Source organism: Muntiacus reevesi, chromosome 8 (assembly GCF_963930625.1).
Source record: "Muntiacus reevesi chromosome 8, mMunRee1.1, whole genome shotgun sequence".
NCBI lineage: Eukaryota > Metazoa > Chordata > Mammalia > Artiodactyla > Cervidae > Muntiacus > Muntiacus reevesi.
In genome coordinates this window covers 6633581-6652161 of record NC_089256.1, presented here as the reverse complement: position 1 = coordinate 6652161, position 18581 = coordinate 6633581, and the positions used below count along the sequence as shown (strand labels likewise).

General features: G+C 36.2%; 1 protein-coding gene across 2 annotated transcripts in view; it reads left to right on the top strand.

Annotated features, from left to right (window-relative positions):
* The window catches only part of PLS1 (plastin 1), a 119928-nt gene that overhangs the window by 97912 nt on the left and 3435 nt on the right, over nucleotides 1-18581 (top strand). For both annotated transcript variants that reach the window (XM_065943711.1, XM_065943712.1), the window contains 3 exons: nucleotides 2891-3005; nucleotides 11518-11651; nucleotides 12106-12229. In XM_065943711.1, the coding sequence (XP_065799783.1) occupies nucleotides 2891-3005; nucleotides 11518-11651; nucleotides 12106-12229 (373 nt within the window). The remainder of the gene's footprint in view (nucleotides 1-2890; nucleotides 3006-11517; nucleotides 11652-12105; nucleotides 12230-18581) is intronic.

The following is an 18581-nucleotide window of genomic DNA, read 5'->3' as shown; positions in this document are numbered from 1 at the left end:
AATCATTTCGTGTGCTCTCCGATAGTGCAAATAAGGAGTCTTTCTAGGTGTAGATGAGAGGAAACCATCCTTCTCCAATATAAGATCTACCTGAGCATGCCTAAAAATGCAAAAGAACTCAGCTCCAGCTAATTGTATATTTTGCTAATTAACTAAACCTATTAATAATTTACACACCAAGGAAACTTCTTAATGAACAATAACTGCTTTTATTTAAATATGAACTGGAGATTAATACCACAAAAGACCATGTTCACTGGATGAGATTTATGGTGTAGTTATTTCTTGGTGTATATTCAAAATAGTCTTTAAAATCAGTATTGCCTGGTTGTGGAAACTAGCTTTGATGTGATAGACTTAAATTTCATAAAGTCTTTAATAGGAATGTGTGAATTCCAACTGGATGACAAAAGACATATGTCTTTTAGACTGGAACTTCTCAGCGTAGTGGCACAGTAAAGAACTCCAATACTGGAGGTAAAAAGGGATGCTAGTTAAGCTTATTCTTCTAAAGGGATAGCAGTTTAATAAGACTGCAAACTCTATTGCCTTATTTATCTTGCTAAGTGTGCTATCTCACTAAAAATCCTTGATTCAGAATCCTCAGGTGAAATATTACTTTTCTGAACCCATTGAATATTGCCACAATTAAAAGGCAGAAAATACATAAGTCAGAGAGTCTCAATTTTTCTCTTGTGATATACTTGTTACTTGATGTAAATATATAATATGATACTGCTTTATCATTACTTTTGTACTTATAATAAAGAAATTTTCTTCTAAAAAAAATAGGTTAGATCTTTATGGACTCATTTGAAAGAATGTCTACAATGTATAACTGAGAACATAATGATACAATAGGACTACTATAATCTCACTTTTATTTAAAGTTTAGTATATACATATATATATTTGAATTTTTAAAAAATCTAGAGGGATTAATACCAAACTGTATACAACCTAGAGAGGAGGGTTAAGGTAGTAAGGAGACTTAGTTTTCATGTTAGTAACTTAAATATGGTTTTGGAGGGTTTTTCTTTGTTTTTTACAATAAACATGTATTTTCTTTTTAAATTAAGAAGGACATGTAAAACTAGGAGATTAGAATTTATTGAGACTTCATGGTAGCTTCATAAATGTCAGGAATACTAGAGATCTCTGTGGTTGGCAGTGAAGAATAATTGACCAATTTTTTTTTTAGCTAAAGATGATTATTTTTATTTAGTTCCTGAACTGCTAGCATAGGGTTTCCAGGTATAGGTAATTTTTGGAGGGGTAAGGCAAGTTCAGAAAATTCTCAAAAATCACCTTAAAAAGAACCATCAGGATATAGAAAAACAAGAACCAGAGGTCTAGTTAGCACCAGAACTATATGTCCATATATTTATGTCTGGGTCATATTCCTAAACCAACCCCTAAGTGATTTGCTCCCCACCTGCAGTATACCAAACCCAACCTAAACCAAAACAAAAGAATCATTTAGATTGTTTTTAACTGAAAATTCTCTCCTCTCAGGTTATTAAATATATTTTAAGAATTACTAACCCTAGAATTTTTCTATGACAGGTTGGTTCTAAAACACACCTGGAAATCGTTTCAACTCTCTGGGCCTCAGTTTCCCTATTTGTGAAACATGAGTATTAATACCTTACTACATAGAAATAAGAATGAATTCTTTTAAAGTAAAAAACAAAAAAATTCATGAAATGAGATTTTAGAACCTATACAACTACTTCAGTGATTTACTTTTCATATAGATGACTTAGCTCTTGATTACCTTCATCAAAAGAGGACTCTTCTTTTAAGACAGGAGGACTTTTTCTCTCCTTCACTCAGTTCAGGGCGCAGCCCCCTGCATGGCCATATGGTGTGTGCTCATAGATGCAAAGTAACTTTAATATGAACCTTAGCAAAACAGAGCTCAATGAACAAGCTGTTGAGGGAGAAAACTCATGTAATTCAGTATGGAGCTAGCAATTTAAAAATCAGTCACTGTTCCTTTATGGCCTTCCCATACAGAATTGAAAACAGATAAAATAGATGAGGAGAACATGTTTTTTTGAATCCCAAGTAGCAGTGTTTTTACTTCAGTAACTCCTACTTTTTCCTAAATTCCTTCCTCTTAACCCTCACTGTTTAATATGAGCAGCTTCCTACTGAGTAGCTATTGTGATTTTTATATAATTATTTTTTAAAGTTTTAAAAATCATAATACATAAGTAATAGATGAACTCATTCTCACCATACAAGCTTCAGGAAGTATGTAAGTATGTAGAAGAGCAACAAAAAAAACCCATGATAATCCCATCTTACCCATCCCATGTTCCTTTTTTTCCTGCCCAGAGGTAATGGCCATGAATAGAGGTATTTAAACACTACTAACTCTGAAAATATTTTTAATATTTTAAAAGACTAAAATGCATTAATAGAATTAAAATATATTTAATAATATCTTAAATAGAAATATTTTAAAATAATATTTTAAATAAATAAATAACTGCCTCTTGCTTTTTTAAACTTAGTGTGTTGTATAAAACTTTCATGTTAGTACATAGGGGTCTACCTTGTCCTGTCTTATGGTGGTCCAGGAGTCCAGGGTAAGGTTAATTTACTCAACAGCCCCTACTGTCAGGCATTTAAATCATCTCTAAATTTATAAATACCATGGGAGTGAATATCCATGTACATATATCTTTGTACATATTTATCAAAAAAATTTGGACAGATTCCTAGATTAGAAGTTCTGGGTCAAATGATCTATTCTGCCTGCCATTCTTTAAGCATTCAATAGTCCTGTTGTATTTTTATAGACATAAGCCCATTTCCAGTGTGCTTAGTAAAACCAGATCATACCAACATTTCCTCTTCCTTCATTTTCCTCTTGTCTTAGTGACCTTGCAGATGCATTAGTCATCTTTCAGCTCTACGAAATGATCCGCGTGCCAGTTGACTGGAACCTTGTCAACAAACCTCCTTATCCTGCTCTTGGAGGGAACATGAAGAAGGTGAATGAAATAATGCCCATGGATCTGTTGTTATTGTTCTCATATAAAACAGGTCTTAAGAGTTTCATAAAGCTTAGTTAAGTGTAATCTGTCCCCACAGATTTATCCCAAAATGTGTTACGTTTATTATCCTTAATACAGGTGAGCTTTCATGTTTGGAAAGATGAAGCTAGTCCTCTAAGTCAGACACTTTGTATAACTACAACTTTAGCAAGTTGTAGTACTTAATGTTCTTGGAGATCCATCATCCATGAATTCCTATTTTATAATCGCCAAAACTTGCCAGATATTTACTGGCTGTTTGTTAATATTTTCAGTAAATATTAATTGATTACCTACAACCTGTACATACTGTACAATGCAGAATATAAAATAGAACAAGTCATGGAGTTGGTCCTCAGGAAACCCTAAAGAAATTAGATAAGATATGTGTGTGTGCATGCGTGCTAAGTCGCTTCAGCTGTGGTCAACTCTGTGACCTCATGGACTGTAGCCTGCCAGGTTCCTCTGTCCATGGGATTCTCCAGGCAGAATACTGCAGTGGTTTGCCATGCCCTCCTCCAGGGGACCTTCCTGACCCTGGGATCGAACTCGCATCTCTCTCTTACATCTCCTGCATTGGCAAGCAGGTTCTTTACCACTAGAACCATCTGCAAAGCTCAAGAAATGTGTGCAAATAACTATAATACAATGCAATGTAGGCAAAAGTGAATATTATGAGTTCTAAGGAAGCCTTTGACAGATCACAACAAACTGGAAAATTCTTAAGGAGATGGGAATACCAGACTACCTGACCTGCCTCCTAAGAAATCTGTATGCAGGTCAAGAAGCAACAGTTAGAACTGGACATGGAACAAAGACTGGTTCCAAATCAGGAAAGAAGTACATCAAGGCTGTATATTGTCACCCTGCTTATTTAACTTATATGCACAGTACATAATGAGAAATGCTGGTCTGGATGAAGCACAAGCTGGAATCAAGATTGCCGGGAGAAATATCAATAACCTCAGATATGCAGATGACACCACCCTGATGGCAGAAAGTGAAGAAGAACTAAAGAGCCTCCTGATGAAAGTGAAAGAGGAAAGTTAAAGAAGTTGGCTTAAAGCTCAACATTCAGAAAACTAAGATCATGGCATCTGATCCCATCACTTCATGGGAAATAGGTGGGGAAACAATGGAAACAGTGAGAGACTTTATTTTGGGGGTCTGCAAAATCACTGCAGATGGTGACTGCTGCCATGAAATTAAAAGACACTTGCTCCTTGGAAGAAAAGCTGTAACAAACCTAGACAGCATATTAAAGAGCAGAGACATTACTTTGCTAAAAAGGGTCTGTCTAGTCAAAGCTATGGCTTTTCCAGTAGTCATGTATGGATGTGAGAGTTGGACTATAAAGAAAGCTGAGCAACAAAGAAGTGATGCTTTTGAACTGTGGTGTTGGAGAATACTCTTGAGAGTCCCTTGGACTGCAAGGAGATCCAACCAGTCAATCCTAAAGGAAATCAATCCTGAATATTCATTGGAAGGACTGATGCTGAAGCTGAAACTCCAATACTTTGGCCACTTGATGCGAAGAACTGATTCATTGGAAAAGACCCAAATGCTAGGAAAGATTGAAGGCAGGAGGAGAAGGGGACGACAGAGGATGAGATGGTTGGATGGCATCACTGACTCAATGGACATGAGTTTGAATAAGCTCCTGGAGTTGGTGATGGACAGGGATGCCTGGTGTGCTGCGATTCATGGGGTTGCAAAGAGTCAGACACAACTGAATGAGTTAACTGATTGAAGGAAGAAAAAGCCATAGGCTACACTCATCATGAGAGGGTTCATGCCAGAGGTGGGTTTGGAGTTATACCCTGAGAAATGGATAGAATTTTGTCAGAAGGAGACTGGAGAGGGGGCTGATGGGCAGGAAGAACAGTTTGACTATTGTAGAGGATTCTCTTAGGTAAGAAGTGAGTGTGAATGCTAAAAATTTAGATTGAAGCCAATGTTGAAAGCTTTGAATGTCAGAAGAAAAGAGTTTGGGTTTTAAACAGTTAAGTACTGGGAAGCCATTAAATGTCTTTGAGCGGAGCAGTGACTTGATAACAGTTGATAGGAGAACATCTGACAGGTGGATGGTAAAAGCAGTGCTTTTCTTCAGTGTTCTTCCTCAAATATGGGATCTGTGGGGTCCTTGCTGTTCAAGATTGCTATGTTGAATTACTGCTTTAATGTTCAGCTTTTCATTTCTACCTTCTGTATCAAGTTCATTTGTTTTTCAAAGTACAAGTTTGTAGGACTTTAAAATTTTTATACTTTCATTTAACTTTATCCTTTCATTTAAAATGATGTATATATTTTAAATATGTAATACAAATTAATGGACTCAAATCGCTATAACTTATTAGTATGGCTACAGTGAAATTAACCTGCAGTCTCATGAGTTAAAAATTATCTCTAGTGAAATATAATCAATGGAACTATAACCATATTCCTGGATAGAAATCTAAATATTATAAAGATATTAAAATTCTTCAAATTGGCTTATAGGTAGGAAATAATTCTAGTTAAAATTACAATAAATCTCCTTATGCATATGTGGGCATGTGTGTGTACTGGAGGATGGGATTATAAAAATGATTCTAAAGTTCAACTGGAAGAAGAAATAGGCCCCAATCATCAAGAACATTTTCTAGGAATATTGAGGGAGAAGCTGTTAGCAAACATAAAGATCTTATTATAAAGCTAAAGTAACTGAAATAATTTAATATGCATATAAAAATCAAGTGAATTATAGTAGCCTAGAAACCTATCCTAAAATATAAGAACTTAATATATAACAAATTGTTTACTGAATCCAGTAGGGAGAGAAAGGATTATCCAAAATATGATGCCAGAAAAACTGGGTAAATATTTTGTAGGGAAAAAAGTACTTTTCACCATATATTATCCACTCAAATAAATTCCACTGGAATGAAAGTGAAGACTTAAAGGCTTAAATGTAACAAATAAAACTTTAAGAAAATAAAAGTGAATTATAATTTACTCTTACAATGATAAATTACAAAGAAATAATTGATGTAGTAGATTACATATGAATTTAAAACTTCTTATGCAAAAAAAAAGCACCATAAACAACACTTAAAAGTAAATAAGAACAATACACTATGAAACATCTTTGCAGCAGAACAACAAATGGTTAATATCCTTAACATGAAAATAGTTTATACAAATCAGTTATTATTACTAAAATTGTAATAGCAAAATTGGAGAGTAAACAATATGAATGAACAATTCACAGAAAAAGAAATAATGATGGATAACATACACATGAAAAAATTTTCACCCACAGTAAAGAAATGCAATTTAAGAAAAAAAACAGTTGGGAACTCCTTGGTGGTCCAATGGTTAGGACCTGCTGTGGCCTGATTCTATCCCTGGTTGGGAACTAAGATCCCACATGCAACGTGGTGTAACCAAAGAAAATAAAAGGAAAGAAATGGATGGTACTACATCCAATGTTAGAGGGAGTGTTCATTTGTATAAACTTTCTAAAACTGTTTGGTAATATACATCAATGCTCTTCCAAAAGTCCTTTTAATTGACCTATAATTTCACTTATTATTTGTCATTATTAGTTATGTTTTATATGTAATAGTGTGTATCTGTCAATCCTAATCTCCTGATTTATCCTCCTCCCTTTACCCCTGGCATAACTCTAAGTTTGTTTTCTACATCTGTGACTCTATTTCTGTTTTGTAGCTAGGTTCATTTGTACTCTTTTTTTTTAGATTCTTCATATAAGTGATATCATATGATGTGGCTTCCTCTGTCTGACTTACTTCACTCAGTATGGCACACACAGACACGTGTTCAAAATGGACTTCTTCCTCTTGATCTCTAGACTGTGTATTTATAGACTTTGGAATTTAAAAAAAATCCTATTTTTGAAAGAAAGACAAGAAAGAAAACCATCATAATATTAAAAGTAATTAAATGGATAGTATAATTATAAGAGGTTTATATATATTCACATTTTTCAGTATTTCTAGTGGTTGGACTATCTGTGTTTTATATTTTATTTGATATGCCTGTAATTATCATGGGAGTAAAATTCAGGAAATTTTGTTACCTAATCTCATATAAGTTTGTTAAATCAAAATTTCAGATGCAAAATGTAACAGGAAAACAAACTCAACCCTCATTCATTATACCTGGAGGTTTTTAATGTTAATTAGATGATGTCACAAATTAATCATACATAGAATATTCCCTTTCAACAAATACTAGCTATTTATAGAATGAAACACAAGTCCTGAAATAAGTTCAAGATATTTAAAAAATAAAGAAGCAGTACTTTCATGACACAGTATCCAGGGACTTCTTTTATGGACTTTGGGCATTCATCAGAGGATGTCACTTAGCTTCATTTGTGCAGTTCGTAAAACTGCACCACTTAAATAGCCTTTCTTCACTGTTTCTTTGGTATTTCTTTTCCCTTGGAACTCTGTCTCCCATTATATAGTTTTTTCATTTTCAAATTATCTGAGCTTCACTTCTGAAATGCTTGGTAATCATTTCTTCCATTAATTCTATGAGACTATATACACTCCAGTTTTTTCATGCTTTGTGCTCTTCTTACCTTTCACAGGGTTTTAAACTTTTAGCCTGACAACTCTAGGCTTAGTTCCAAGGCTCAGTTCTTGGTCTAATGCTCTTAACTTTCTGTATTTACATTCTCAGGGAGCAGATCCTTTTTTAGAGTGTTAAGTAACATCATAAACATGGCTTACTTCTAGGAACCTAACTTCTTACTCTTTCTCTAGTTTGGTACCTCTCTTCATCTTAGAACTATTTTGCCCAACTTGGAATCAAATGTTGCCAAAAAGTAGGACTCATCTTTTCTCTTATGCTAGCATCCATTTCCATTTTCTCTTTCATTGCTCGTCACATCAGAATCTTGGCCCTCTAAACTATTAACCCCGAGCTCTTTGCTCACCATCATTCTCATCAGGAATTTTACCCAAACTAACCATAAAATAGATAACCTTTTGTTGAAATACATTTTACATGAAGAATTATTACAATTTGTTCAAAAATTCTCCTGCTGAGATGACTGGCAGTGAAAAACTTGCTTTTTTAAAAAAATCTTTTGCCCACACTTTGTAGCATATGGGATCGTATTAATATTTCCGTGGCCAGGGATCAAACCAATGCCTCCTGCATGGAGGTCCCACTGGACCACTAGGGAAGTGCCCCAAATATTCTGGTTTTTCTCTCTTCTATCCACACTATTACATAAACAGAGCTCTGATGCTGTGTTCCATAAATAGGAATTCATTTTTTCAGTTATGTGCATACTTCTATTTAGAAGCCTAAGTCTATAATCCTGGGAAAGAGAAAGAATTTTATAACATTATCTCCATGCATTAAAAAAATGAATGCACATCAAAGATTTGATTTAACTCATTAAGGGAGCAAGGCAGATATTACAGCAGGTTCAGAGTATCTTCTTACATTTTTATTTGTAACAAACTGACTTCTGGAAATTTGCATTCTTTTTTTTAAAGAACAGTACCCATTAATTTATACAAATTCTGTTATTGTGTAGTGCTTTTCTCACTTTTACTGGAAACATTTTCTTCTTCTTAGAAAAAAAAAAGTATATCTTTGTTTCTCAGGTTTACTTGTTTTGTAATGATGTCTTAACTAACTTGGGAAAGAAAATTAGGAGAAATCAGTCATACCGTTTTTCTTAACTAAATGTTCAAAAGTGGAAGTGTTAGTCATTTAGTGGTGTCCAGTTCTTTGCGACCTCATGGACTACAGCACGCCAGCCTTCCCTGTCCTTCACTATCTCATGGAGTTTGCTCAAATTCATGTCCATTGAGTCAATGTGAAAGTGAAAGAAAGTGAAGTCGCTCAGTCATGTCTGACTCTTTGTGACCCCATGGACTGTAGCCTACCAGTTGTGTCAGACTCTTTGTGACCCCATGGACTGTAGCCTACCAGGCTCCTCCCTCCATGGGATTCTCCAGGCAGGAATACTGGAGTGGGTTGCCATTTCCTCCTCCAGGGGATCTTCCCAACCCAGGGATCGAACCCGGGTCTCCCTCATCCCAGGCAGGCGCTTTAACCTCTGAGCCACCAAGGAAGTGGCATTGAGTCAATCATGCCATCCAAACATCTCATCCTTTGTTGCCCCTTTCTCCTCCCCTCACTCTTTCCCAGCATCAGGGTCTTTTCTGTGAGTCAGCTCTTTGCATCAGGTGGCCAAAGATTTGCAGCTTCAGCTTCAGTCCTTCCAATCAATATTCAGGATTGATTTCCTTTAGGATTGACTGGTTGGATTTTCTTGCAGTCCAGGGGACTCTCAAGAGTCTTCTCCAACACCATAGTTCAAAAGCATCAATTCTTTGGTGATCATCCTTCTTTATGGTCCAACTCTCACATCTGTACATGACTACTGGAAAAACCACAGTTTTGACTGTATGGACCTTTGTTGGCAAAGTAATGTCTTTGCTTTTCAATACACTAAGTTTGTCATAGCTTTTTTTCCAAGGAGCAAGTGTCTTTTAATTTCATGGCTGCAGTCACCATCTGCAGTGATTTTGGAGGCCAAGAAAATAAAGTCTGTTACTGTTTCCATTATTTCCCCATCTATTTGCTGTGAAGTGATAGGACCAGATGCCACGATCTACGTTATTTGACTGTTGAGTTTTAAGCCAGCATTTTCACTCTTCTCTTTCACCTTCATCAAGAGGCTCTTTAGTTCTTCACTTTCTGCCATTTAGGGTGGTGTCATCTGCATATCTGAGGTTATAGATATTTCTCCCTGCAATCTTGATTCCAGCTTGAGCTTCATCCAGCCCAGCATTTCACATGATGTACTCTGCATATAAGTGAAATAAGCAGGGTGACAGTACACAGCCTTGATGTACTCCTTTCCCAATTTGGAACCAGTTGGTTGTTCCATGTCTGGTTCTAACTGTTGCTTCTTGACCTGCATACAGATGTCTCAGGAGGCAGGTAAGGTGATCTGGTATTCCCCTCTCTTTAAGAATTTTCCACAGTGTTTTGTGATCCTAACAGTCAAAGGATTTAGCATAGTCAGTGAAGCAGAGTTAGATGTTTCTCTGGAATTCTTTTGCTTTTTCATTGACCCAACGGATGTTGGCAATTTGATTTCTGGTTCCTCTGCCTTTCCTCAATCCAGCTTGTACATCTGGACGTTCTCAGTTCATGTATTGTTGAAGTCTCACTTGAAGGATTTTGAGCATTACCTTGCTAGCTTGTGAAATGAGCACAATTGTGTGGCAGTCTGAATATTCTTTGGCATTGCCCTTCCTTGGGATTTGGCATATATGTGTGCATACACATATGGGGCATATATATATGTGTGTATGTATATATATACATATACACACACACAAATGAGTGCGTGTTCTGAGATAAGTATAGTACTAGATGACTGGAAATAGTGAACTTCTGTAGAGGCTAGGATAGACAAAAACTTTTAAATTGTACTTTTATCACTGGAAAGAAGTAGTTAGATAGTTTACTTGGTGTTCATGCATCAGATTCTTACTATAGGGGACAGGGCTTCCCTGGTGGCTCAGATGGTAAAGAATCTGCCTGCAATGCAGGAGACCTGGGTTCGATCCCTGGCTTGGGAAAATTCCCTGGAGAAGGAAATGGCTATCCTCTCCTGTATTCCGGCCTGGGAAATCCAATGGACAAAGGAGCCTGGCAGGGTACAGTCCATGGGGTCACAAGAGTAAGGCATGCCTTAGTGATTAAACCACTGCCATGCATCCGATTCTTACTGCAGACAGGACACTGTGCTGAGTCCTGGGCTAGGGGTGGGGAGAATATGATACAGGTTTGTGCATTTTATAGTTTTTTTCCTTTACAAGGAGCTTACGTATGATTGGCAAAAGAAAGTTCATAAAATGCTAAGTAGAAGGTGGTGCATAAGCACTATAAAATAACCATGATTGGAAGTTCAACAAAGGATGCAGATGATACAGTTAAGGTTAATCCTTTTTTGAAAATCATTGGCTAAAAGCTTAATTTTAAAGGATGCATGAGATCTAAATATAAAATATTAGAGATGAAGTTAGATTCTTAAACAATTTTGCTGTTCACTAATTTTAAATGTAGACAAAATAACACTGATTACCTCAATTGATGGAATACAGAAAACTAGGTTTTTAGTTTCAGATTTGCCACTAATTCACTGTGTAATCTTGGACAGCCAAGACTTTTAAGAGTAAGAGAGGATCTTTAAACTTTTCAGTCAGTTGTTTCCTTACCTAGTTAACCCCTCAGTGCTCTGATATTTTCAGCTATAAAATGGAATAGTTATTTCCCTAATTTCACTGGTTACTAGGATATGAAATTGTCATAAATTTGCAGTGTCATCACAAGTATTTTTCAGACTACTGAACTGGGCTGGCCTATTCAAGAAATATGCTAAAAAATTTGTCATTATACCCAAACTTTTACTTACTATTTACAGATCGAAAACTGTAACTATGCAGTGGAACTTGGGAAGAATAAGGCCAAATTCTCCTTGGTTGGCATTGCTGGGCAGGACTTAAATGAAGGAAATTCAACACTTACTTTGGCATTGGTGTGGCAGCTGATGAGAAGGTAAAGACTGACTTGTTTGTGGCATCACTATCAGTTTCCTTCAACAAGTCATTTGAAGTAAAATTTCAGCTACTTTTGTAGAATAGCAAACACAGAAGAAATATACAATGCAAAATATATTGTTAATGATTTCTTGTTGACAATAAATTTTTTATAAATTTACTGTTTTGAAAGTGACTCAATCTCTAGAAACACAATTATTCTTATTTAATGCCTCTGAAAAACTGCTTAGTAAAGAGTTGTTTTAATTTTTTAATATACCAGATAGTAGTTTTTGTTTCTGATTACTGAATTCTGTGACTTTGGAATCTACTTAGTGCAAACACCAGAGTAAAATTAGAAATATTTATTAGAATTGAAATGTTTCTTAAATATTCATCTAAATATTGATATAAATGATGTAAGAGTAAATTTCACCACTCTCAGCCTTAAATATTTATCTTTTCTGTTACAGGTACACACTGAATGTGTTATCGGATCTTGGAGAGGGTGAAAAAGTAAATGATGCAATTATCATTGAATGGGTCAATCAGACTCTTAAAAGTGCAAACAAAAATACTTTCATTTCCAGCTTCAAGGTAATCAAAAGCTATTTTAAAATTTGGGAGGGGTAAGAAATTACGTTTAGGGAAGAATTTTTATTGGGGATTACACTGACTTGGGTTTTGTTAAAACAGTTGATGAGCTTAGGCATACTGATTATTTGGGATGTGTAAGCCAGAAATATTCAATTTGAATTCATATATTTTGACTGGTTATCCTATTGAATATAAATGCAGGTTAATATTATTTGACTCCAGTAATATAATGTTCAAGAAGAAATTGAACCAAAAATCCAATTGTCAAAAGAAAAAGAAAGATAAATAGCTATTGTTTATACAGGATTATAATGTTTTGTGCTCCCTAGCAGCAGTCTCAGAATTGTATTGACATCATTTCCAAGGCATAACAGAGCCAACCAAAGCGATTCAAGTGGGGATTGAGAAAACTGGTAGGAAAAAAAAATCAAATCTTGTCATCTGGCTTCATAATGGCACTTAACACTCACTTCCGAGCATTTGTGGATGATTCATAAAGCACTCAGAATGTAGCCTGCACATACATACTGACTAATTTTCATGCATTTCCATTGTGTTTTGCTTTTGCATGCAAGCTGATAGTAGCTACAAATAAGCATGTCTGCTTGTTCACATCCATTCAGTGAGCCTTGTTTGTGATTTTATTATATGTGAAAAATTAGCCTTCAATTTGTATTTTTTTTAGTGACTTAAGAGTACAAACAGATGAAACCTTAAGCTTGCCCCAAAGTTATCTACCCATTCTTATTTTCTTGTCTTTGCTATGTATGTTTGACAATATGGTAGAGCAGAAGAAATGTCAGAAATTGATAAATTCAATCTTCTGTTCTTTACCAAAAACCGAGCTGGATGTTGGCAGAGATGTTACCCAGTCCTAGTTCAACAGTGTTTCTTTCTTTTCCATCTTGTAAGGAACTAATTACATTGAGTTTTTATTGTTGTTTATTTAAAAAGAAAAGAATTTTTAGGCCATGATTTGTCTTTATATAAAACACAACTTAAAATGTAAGGCAGGAAGGGGGATATATGAAACTCTCTAATTGACAGATACTCTTTAAAATTGTTATACTGAAATTAAACTCATTTGTATGTTAATTTGTGAAAAATAATAAGCATATAGATCATTTAAGTAAATATAATAGATAATATCTAGAAGCAAATTAATAAACATTTTTGAGGTCTTAGCTATTAAGTAACATTTTTTGGTAAAGAAAGGATCTAAGAAATTATTTCGGCTCTCAAAGTGTTTGCCATTTCTTTGAAAGATAAAATTTGTATAACTGAGAAGGTAACACTACTACAGGGTAAACATTAAAATCCAAAGATATAATACAACTAATATTATGGGAAGATCTAACTAATTTCCAAATGAATGGTCAGTTGAAGGGTAGATGGAGAAAGTTGGATTTTATTTGAGCATCAGAGATGCAGGCAGGATTTGAATTCATGGAGAACAAGGCTTCCCAGGTGGTGCAGTGGTGAAGCCTGCAAAGAGTTGGATGCGACCTACACACAGGCACCAAAGGACAGAAGGGTAATGATAAGCTAGAAGGGGCTCCACCTTGAATAAAGGTGAGTCTGAGAAAGTTAGGAGGAGTAGTTTGGACAGACAGGATGGTTCCTAAGGGATGTCGTGCAGGATATAGGCTGGGCCAAGACTGTGGAGCTGTTGCAGGAAGGGGGACCCCTTCTAGATAGGGCCCGAGAATGGGGTCTTGTCACTTGTAAATGAATTGTCTGAGGAGACACATGTGCTGACAAAGCAAGAGATTTTATTGGGAAGGGGCGCCTGGGCGGAGAGCGCCAGGGTAAGGGAACCCAGGAGGACTGCTCTGCCACGTGGCTCTTACTCTCAGGTTTTATGGTAATTGGTTAGTTTCTGGATTGTCTTTGGCCAATCATTCTGACTTAGGGTCTTTCCTGGTGGTGCACACATCACTCAGCCAAGATGGATTCCAGAGAGGAGGATTCTGGGAGGTTGGTAGGACATGTGGCACCTCCTTTCGACCTTTCCCGAATGCTTCCGGTGGGTGGTGGCTTGTTAGTTCCATGTTTGTTACCAGGACATCCTGTCATAAAATAACTCATGCAAATGGTTATTGTGGTGCCTGGCCAGGGTGGGCGGTTTCAGTCAGTGTTTCCCCTAACAGAGAAATCTGGCTTTAAAGAGGATATTGATAAGGCGAGTAACGTAAGCAAAGTACTTTAGAAATACTGTTCTGAAGGTAGGGAGTATGATAGGAGGAAGAGTCGTGTAAGTGCGAGGAAGCTGTTGAGGCAGAACTCAAGGTAATACAGATCCTGGTAGGGGTGGGGAATGGGCACTGGGATCTGTAGGAATGGATGTGTGTCTGTGTGTGTTAATCAGTCATGTCTGACTCTTTGTGACCCCATGGACTGTAGCCCACCAGGCTCCTCTGTCCATGGGATTCTCCAGGCAGGAATACTGGAGTGAGTAGCCATTCCCTTCTCCAGGGGATCTTCCCAACCTAGAGATCTAATCACAGTTTCCTGCAGATTCTTTACTATCTAAGCCACCAGGGAAGCCCAAGAATGGATAGTTACTTGCAAAAAAACAGGTAGGATTTGGCTACTTAACTTAGGGATGCACAGGAATGAGAGGAGTTATTTAAACGGACAAATTATTTAACTTTTCTAATACTCTTGCTTATAAAGTTGAGAGAATTAAAAGAAAGAATAATGTGTTAGTATAGTGACACATAGGAATCAGTCAATGGTAATTATGATTATTGTTATTGGCTGACATACCACCTCCTTATATTCTTGGTGAGGGAAAAAAACTGGATGTTTAGGGCCTGGGTAACAAAAAGTGGGGATGTCTGAGGTACAGCTGCTTTCTAAACAGGCAGTGAATTTAACAATCCATTTTCAACTTATTGAATTTGAGGTAATTCTCAGGAAATGAGTTGGATTAAAAGAGATATTAAAACTAGAATTACAACTTGGTGATCAGTTGAACAGAAGAGATAGTTGAAAAATGGAGCTTCCTTGATGGCTCAGTGGGTAAAGAATCCACCTACAATGAAGGAGGCACAGGAGACTGGGGTTCGATTCCTGGGTTGGGAAGATTCCCTGGAGGAGGAAATGCCAACCCATTGCCTGAAAAATCCTATGGACAGAGGAGTCCCGGGCTACAGTCCAAAGGGTCACATAGAGTCGGACATGACTGAGTGACTAACACACACACACACACACAGACACACACACAGACACGCACACAAACCATTTAAGGAAGATGGCTCAAGAGAAAAGCGGACTTGAGACTATGAGTTTACTAGAACTGAGGTGGTAAAAACATATTGCAAAAGTGCTTGGCATTTATATATGTTTGATAATAAAACCTTTAGACAGAATATAAATAATTAAGAAATATAGCAGTGAATGCTAAAAAAATAGCTGGGCTAGGGAGGTTTCTTCCAGCTTGGTGTGTTATATTTGAAAGCTATAATAAGTGGTACTAGTAAGACCCTATTAATCAAGGCAGTGCTGTACCCAAAAATTTTAGAAAAGACAAATTTACCTCTTTTAGTTGCAATGTTATTTTTCCTCACCAAGAAGATAAGGAGGTGGTATGTCAGCCAATAACGATAATCATAATTACCACTGACTGATTCCTATGTGTCACTATACTAACACATTATTGTTTAATTCTCTCAACTCTATAAGCAAAAAAGTATTAGAAAAGTTAAATGACTTGTCCACTATCATTGAATGTTAAGCAGAATAGCTGGATTTCACATCCAGATCTAACTGCAGGTTGAAAACCAAGCTATGGTGTTGTTCAGCCCTGGGTTTGACATAGGCTTAGCTACTTATTAGCTGTGTGACATATTGCTCATTAATTCTGTAAATATTCAAAGCTTCTTACTCTGTGTCAGATGCTTTGCTAGGCGCTGTGGCTATAAAATGCCCTTAGAGAGCTCACTGTCCAGGAAAGGAGGCAAATAAGAAACCAGGAATCACAGCATGGGGTGATAACACTACAGAAGTAATGCTATAGAAATCAGCTAAGGAGAATAGGGGACAGGTGAGAAGGACCTGCGTTTTCCAGAAATCTTAATGGTTTATATTGCTATCTGGGTTACATCTCTGGATGACTAGAACTGAATTTACTTCTGGCTCACATTTAGTATCTATGTAACTTTGGGCAAGTTAGAAATTCCTCTATGCCCGAGTTTCCCCATAATTAAAATGGGGGTATTAATAATACCTATCTTCTGGGTTTGTTGTCAAGCTAAATAAGTTACCACATGTAAACATCTTGGTCACACCTGGCACATATTAACAGCTCAATAAATGGGGCTTACTACACTACACTCTCAGCACTGCTAATAATAACGGACATTATGGAGAGGTTTCTACTGAGTTTTTCTGGAATTCTGGCAACCACAACACTGTTTTTCCACTTTTATTTTAAAAAATGACAGGAGGAACAATGGAATAGAATGTTCTAATAGTAATGTGTACCAAATTAAGAAATGTGTATCAAATTAACAAAACAATAATTTTCACTATCTTGAAAATCAAGCCAAACTCTAGACAAGTTGTCTTTAAGATTCTGGCATTCTTTTTGCTTAAGTAATTTCTATACGATTAACTCAAAGAAAATGAAAGAAAAATGATGAAAATGTATTTATATACTAAACTAAGGGTTTTACCATAACTCCTGCTCCTTTTGCAGTAAAATATCTTTCACTGATCATATGCAAATCAGAGAAGCTGGAGGATACATCTGTTGGTTTTTTCTGGAAATAGGAAGATAAGGGATCCAATGTAATCTTTAGAAACTTAAATTTTTCATTCAACTTAGTAAGAGTTTTTCACAAGATGAATCATAAGGAAACAGGTGAGAAAATCCTTGTTTCCTAAATCTAAGTTAAGAAATATCTAAAATGCCACAAAAAGGTATAAACTTTCAGCTATAAGATGAATTGAGGGGAGGAGAAGGGGGAGACAGAGGATGAGATGGTTGGATGGCATCTCAATCGACAGTATTTTGAGCAACCTCCAGGAGATGGTGAAGGACAGGGAAGCCTGGCATACTGCAGTCCATGGGGTCTCAAAAAGTTGGACACAACTGAGCAACTGAATAACAACAAAAAGATGAATAAGGTCCGAAGATCTAATGTATAACATGGCAACTATAGTTAACACTATTTTAATATAATTGAGATTGGGTGAGAGAGCAGAACTTAAATGTTTTCACACACAATATATATATACATAAGAGAGAGTCACAGATGTATTAATTAACTAAATGGGAGGGATCTTTTCACAATGTGTACATATACCAAATAATCAAGATGTACATTTTAAGTATCTTAGAATTTTGTCAGTTTTAACTCAATAAACCTGAAAAAAAGAACAGTTTTTCCCAAACCTAAAAAACTCTCATAAGTATGTAAATAAGTAATCAAAATATAACAAAATTAAGCTACGTGTCTTCTTTTGAACCACCATAGAAACATTATATGAAAATAAGCACATAGAAAATTTTAGTTTATTATAGAATGACATGCATGTTAAGCTTTTAGAAAGTGTAATATGTAATTAGATTCTTCTAGAAAGCTTATTAACCCACTCCAGTGTTCTTGCCTGGAGAATCCCAGGGACAGGGGAGCCTGGTGGGCTGCCATCTATGGGGTCGCACAGAGTCAGACACGACTGAAGTGACTTAGCAGCAGCAGCGAGCTTATTAAAAATGTAGATTCCTAGCCCCATCCACAAATAACCTCTCATTACTCTAAGTGCAGGGATTAATTTGTACTTTTAATAAGCATCTTAGGTGACTTTCATGTAGGTGGTCTTCAGACTGTACATTAAGGAAACATGTGTGAGATTTTTTCGGAAATAGAAAAGATGCCCCTTAAACAGCATCTGGATTACCAGCATCATAAATGACCCTAATATCTTGCTATTTCTTCTTCACTCCAAAAACCCCATATGAACATTTTAGAAAATGAAGAATATAAATGTAGCAGTTCATAGATCCCAGCCCTCAAAAAGAACTCTGTATTCTTCACATAGCTTCATATTGTTTTATCAAACAGTTATTAAAAACCACATTTGGCCGGGAACTATACTAGATGTTCTCATTTAATGTTCCCAAGAATCCTGTGACATTTCCATTGTAGTGATTAGGAAAAGAGTGCTTTTGGCTTCAAGTAAGAGATACTCAACTTAAGGTGAGTTAAACCAAAAGGAAAGGTACAGGAAAATAGCTGAGATCCAGAAGTGGGGCAGGCATCAGGATTGGCTGAGCCAGTAATTGAAGAATGTCTTTTAGGTCTTTATCATCTCTGCTTCGCCATCCAAAGGGTCAGCTTCCTTC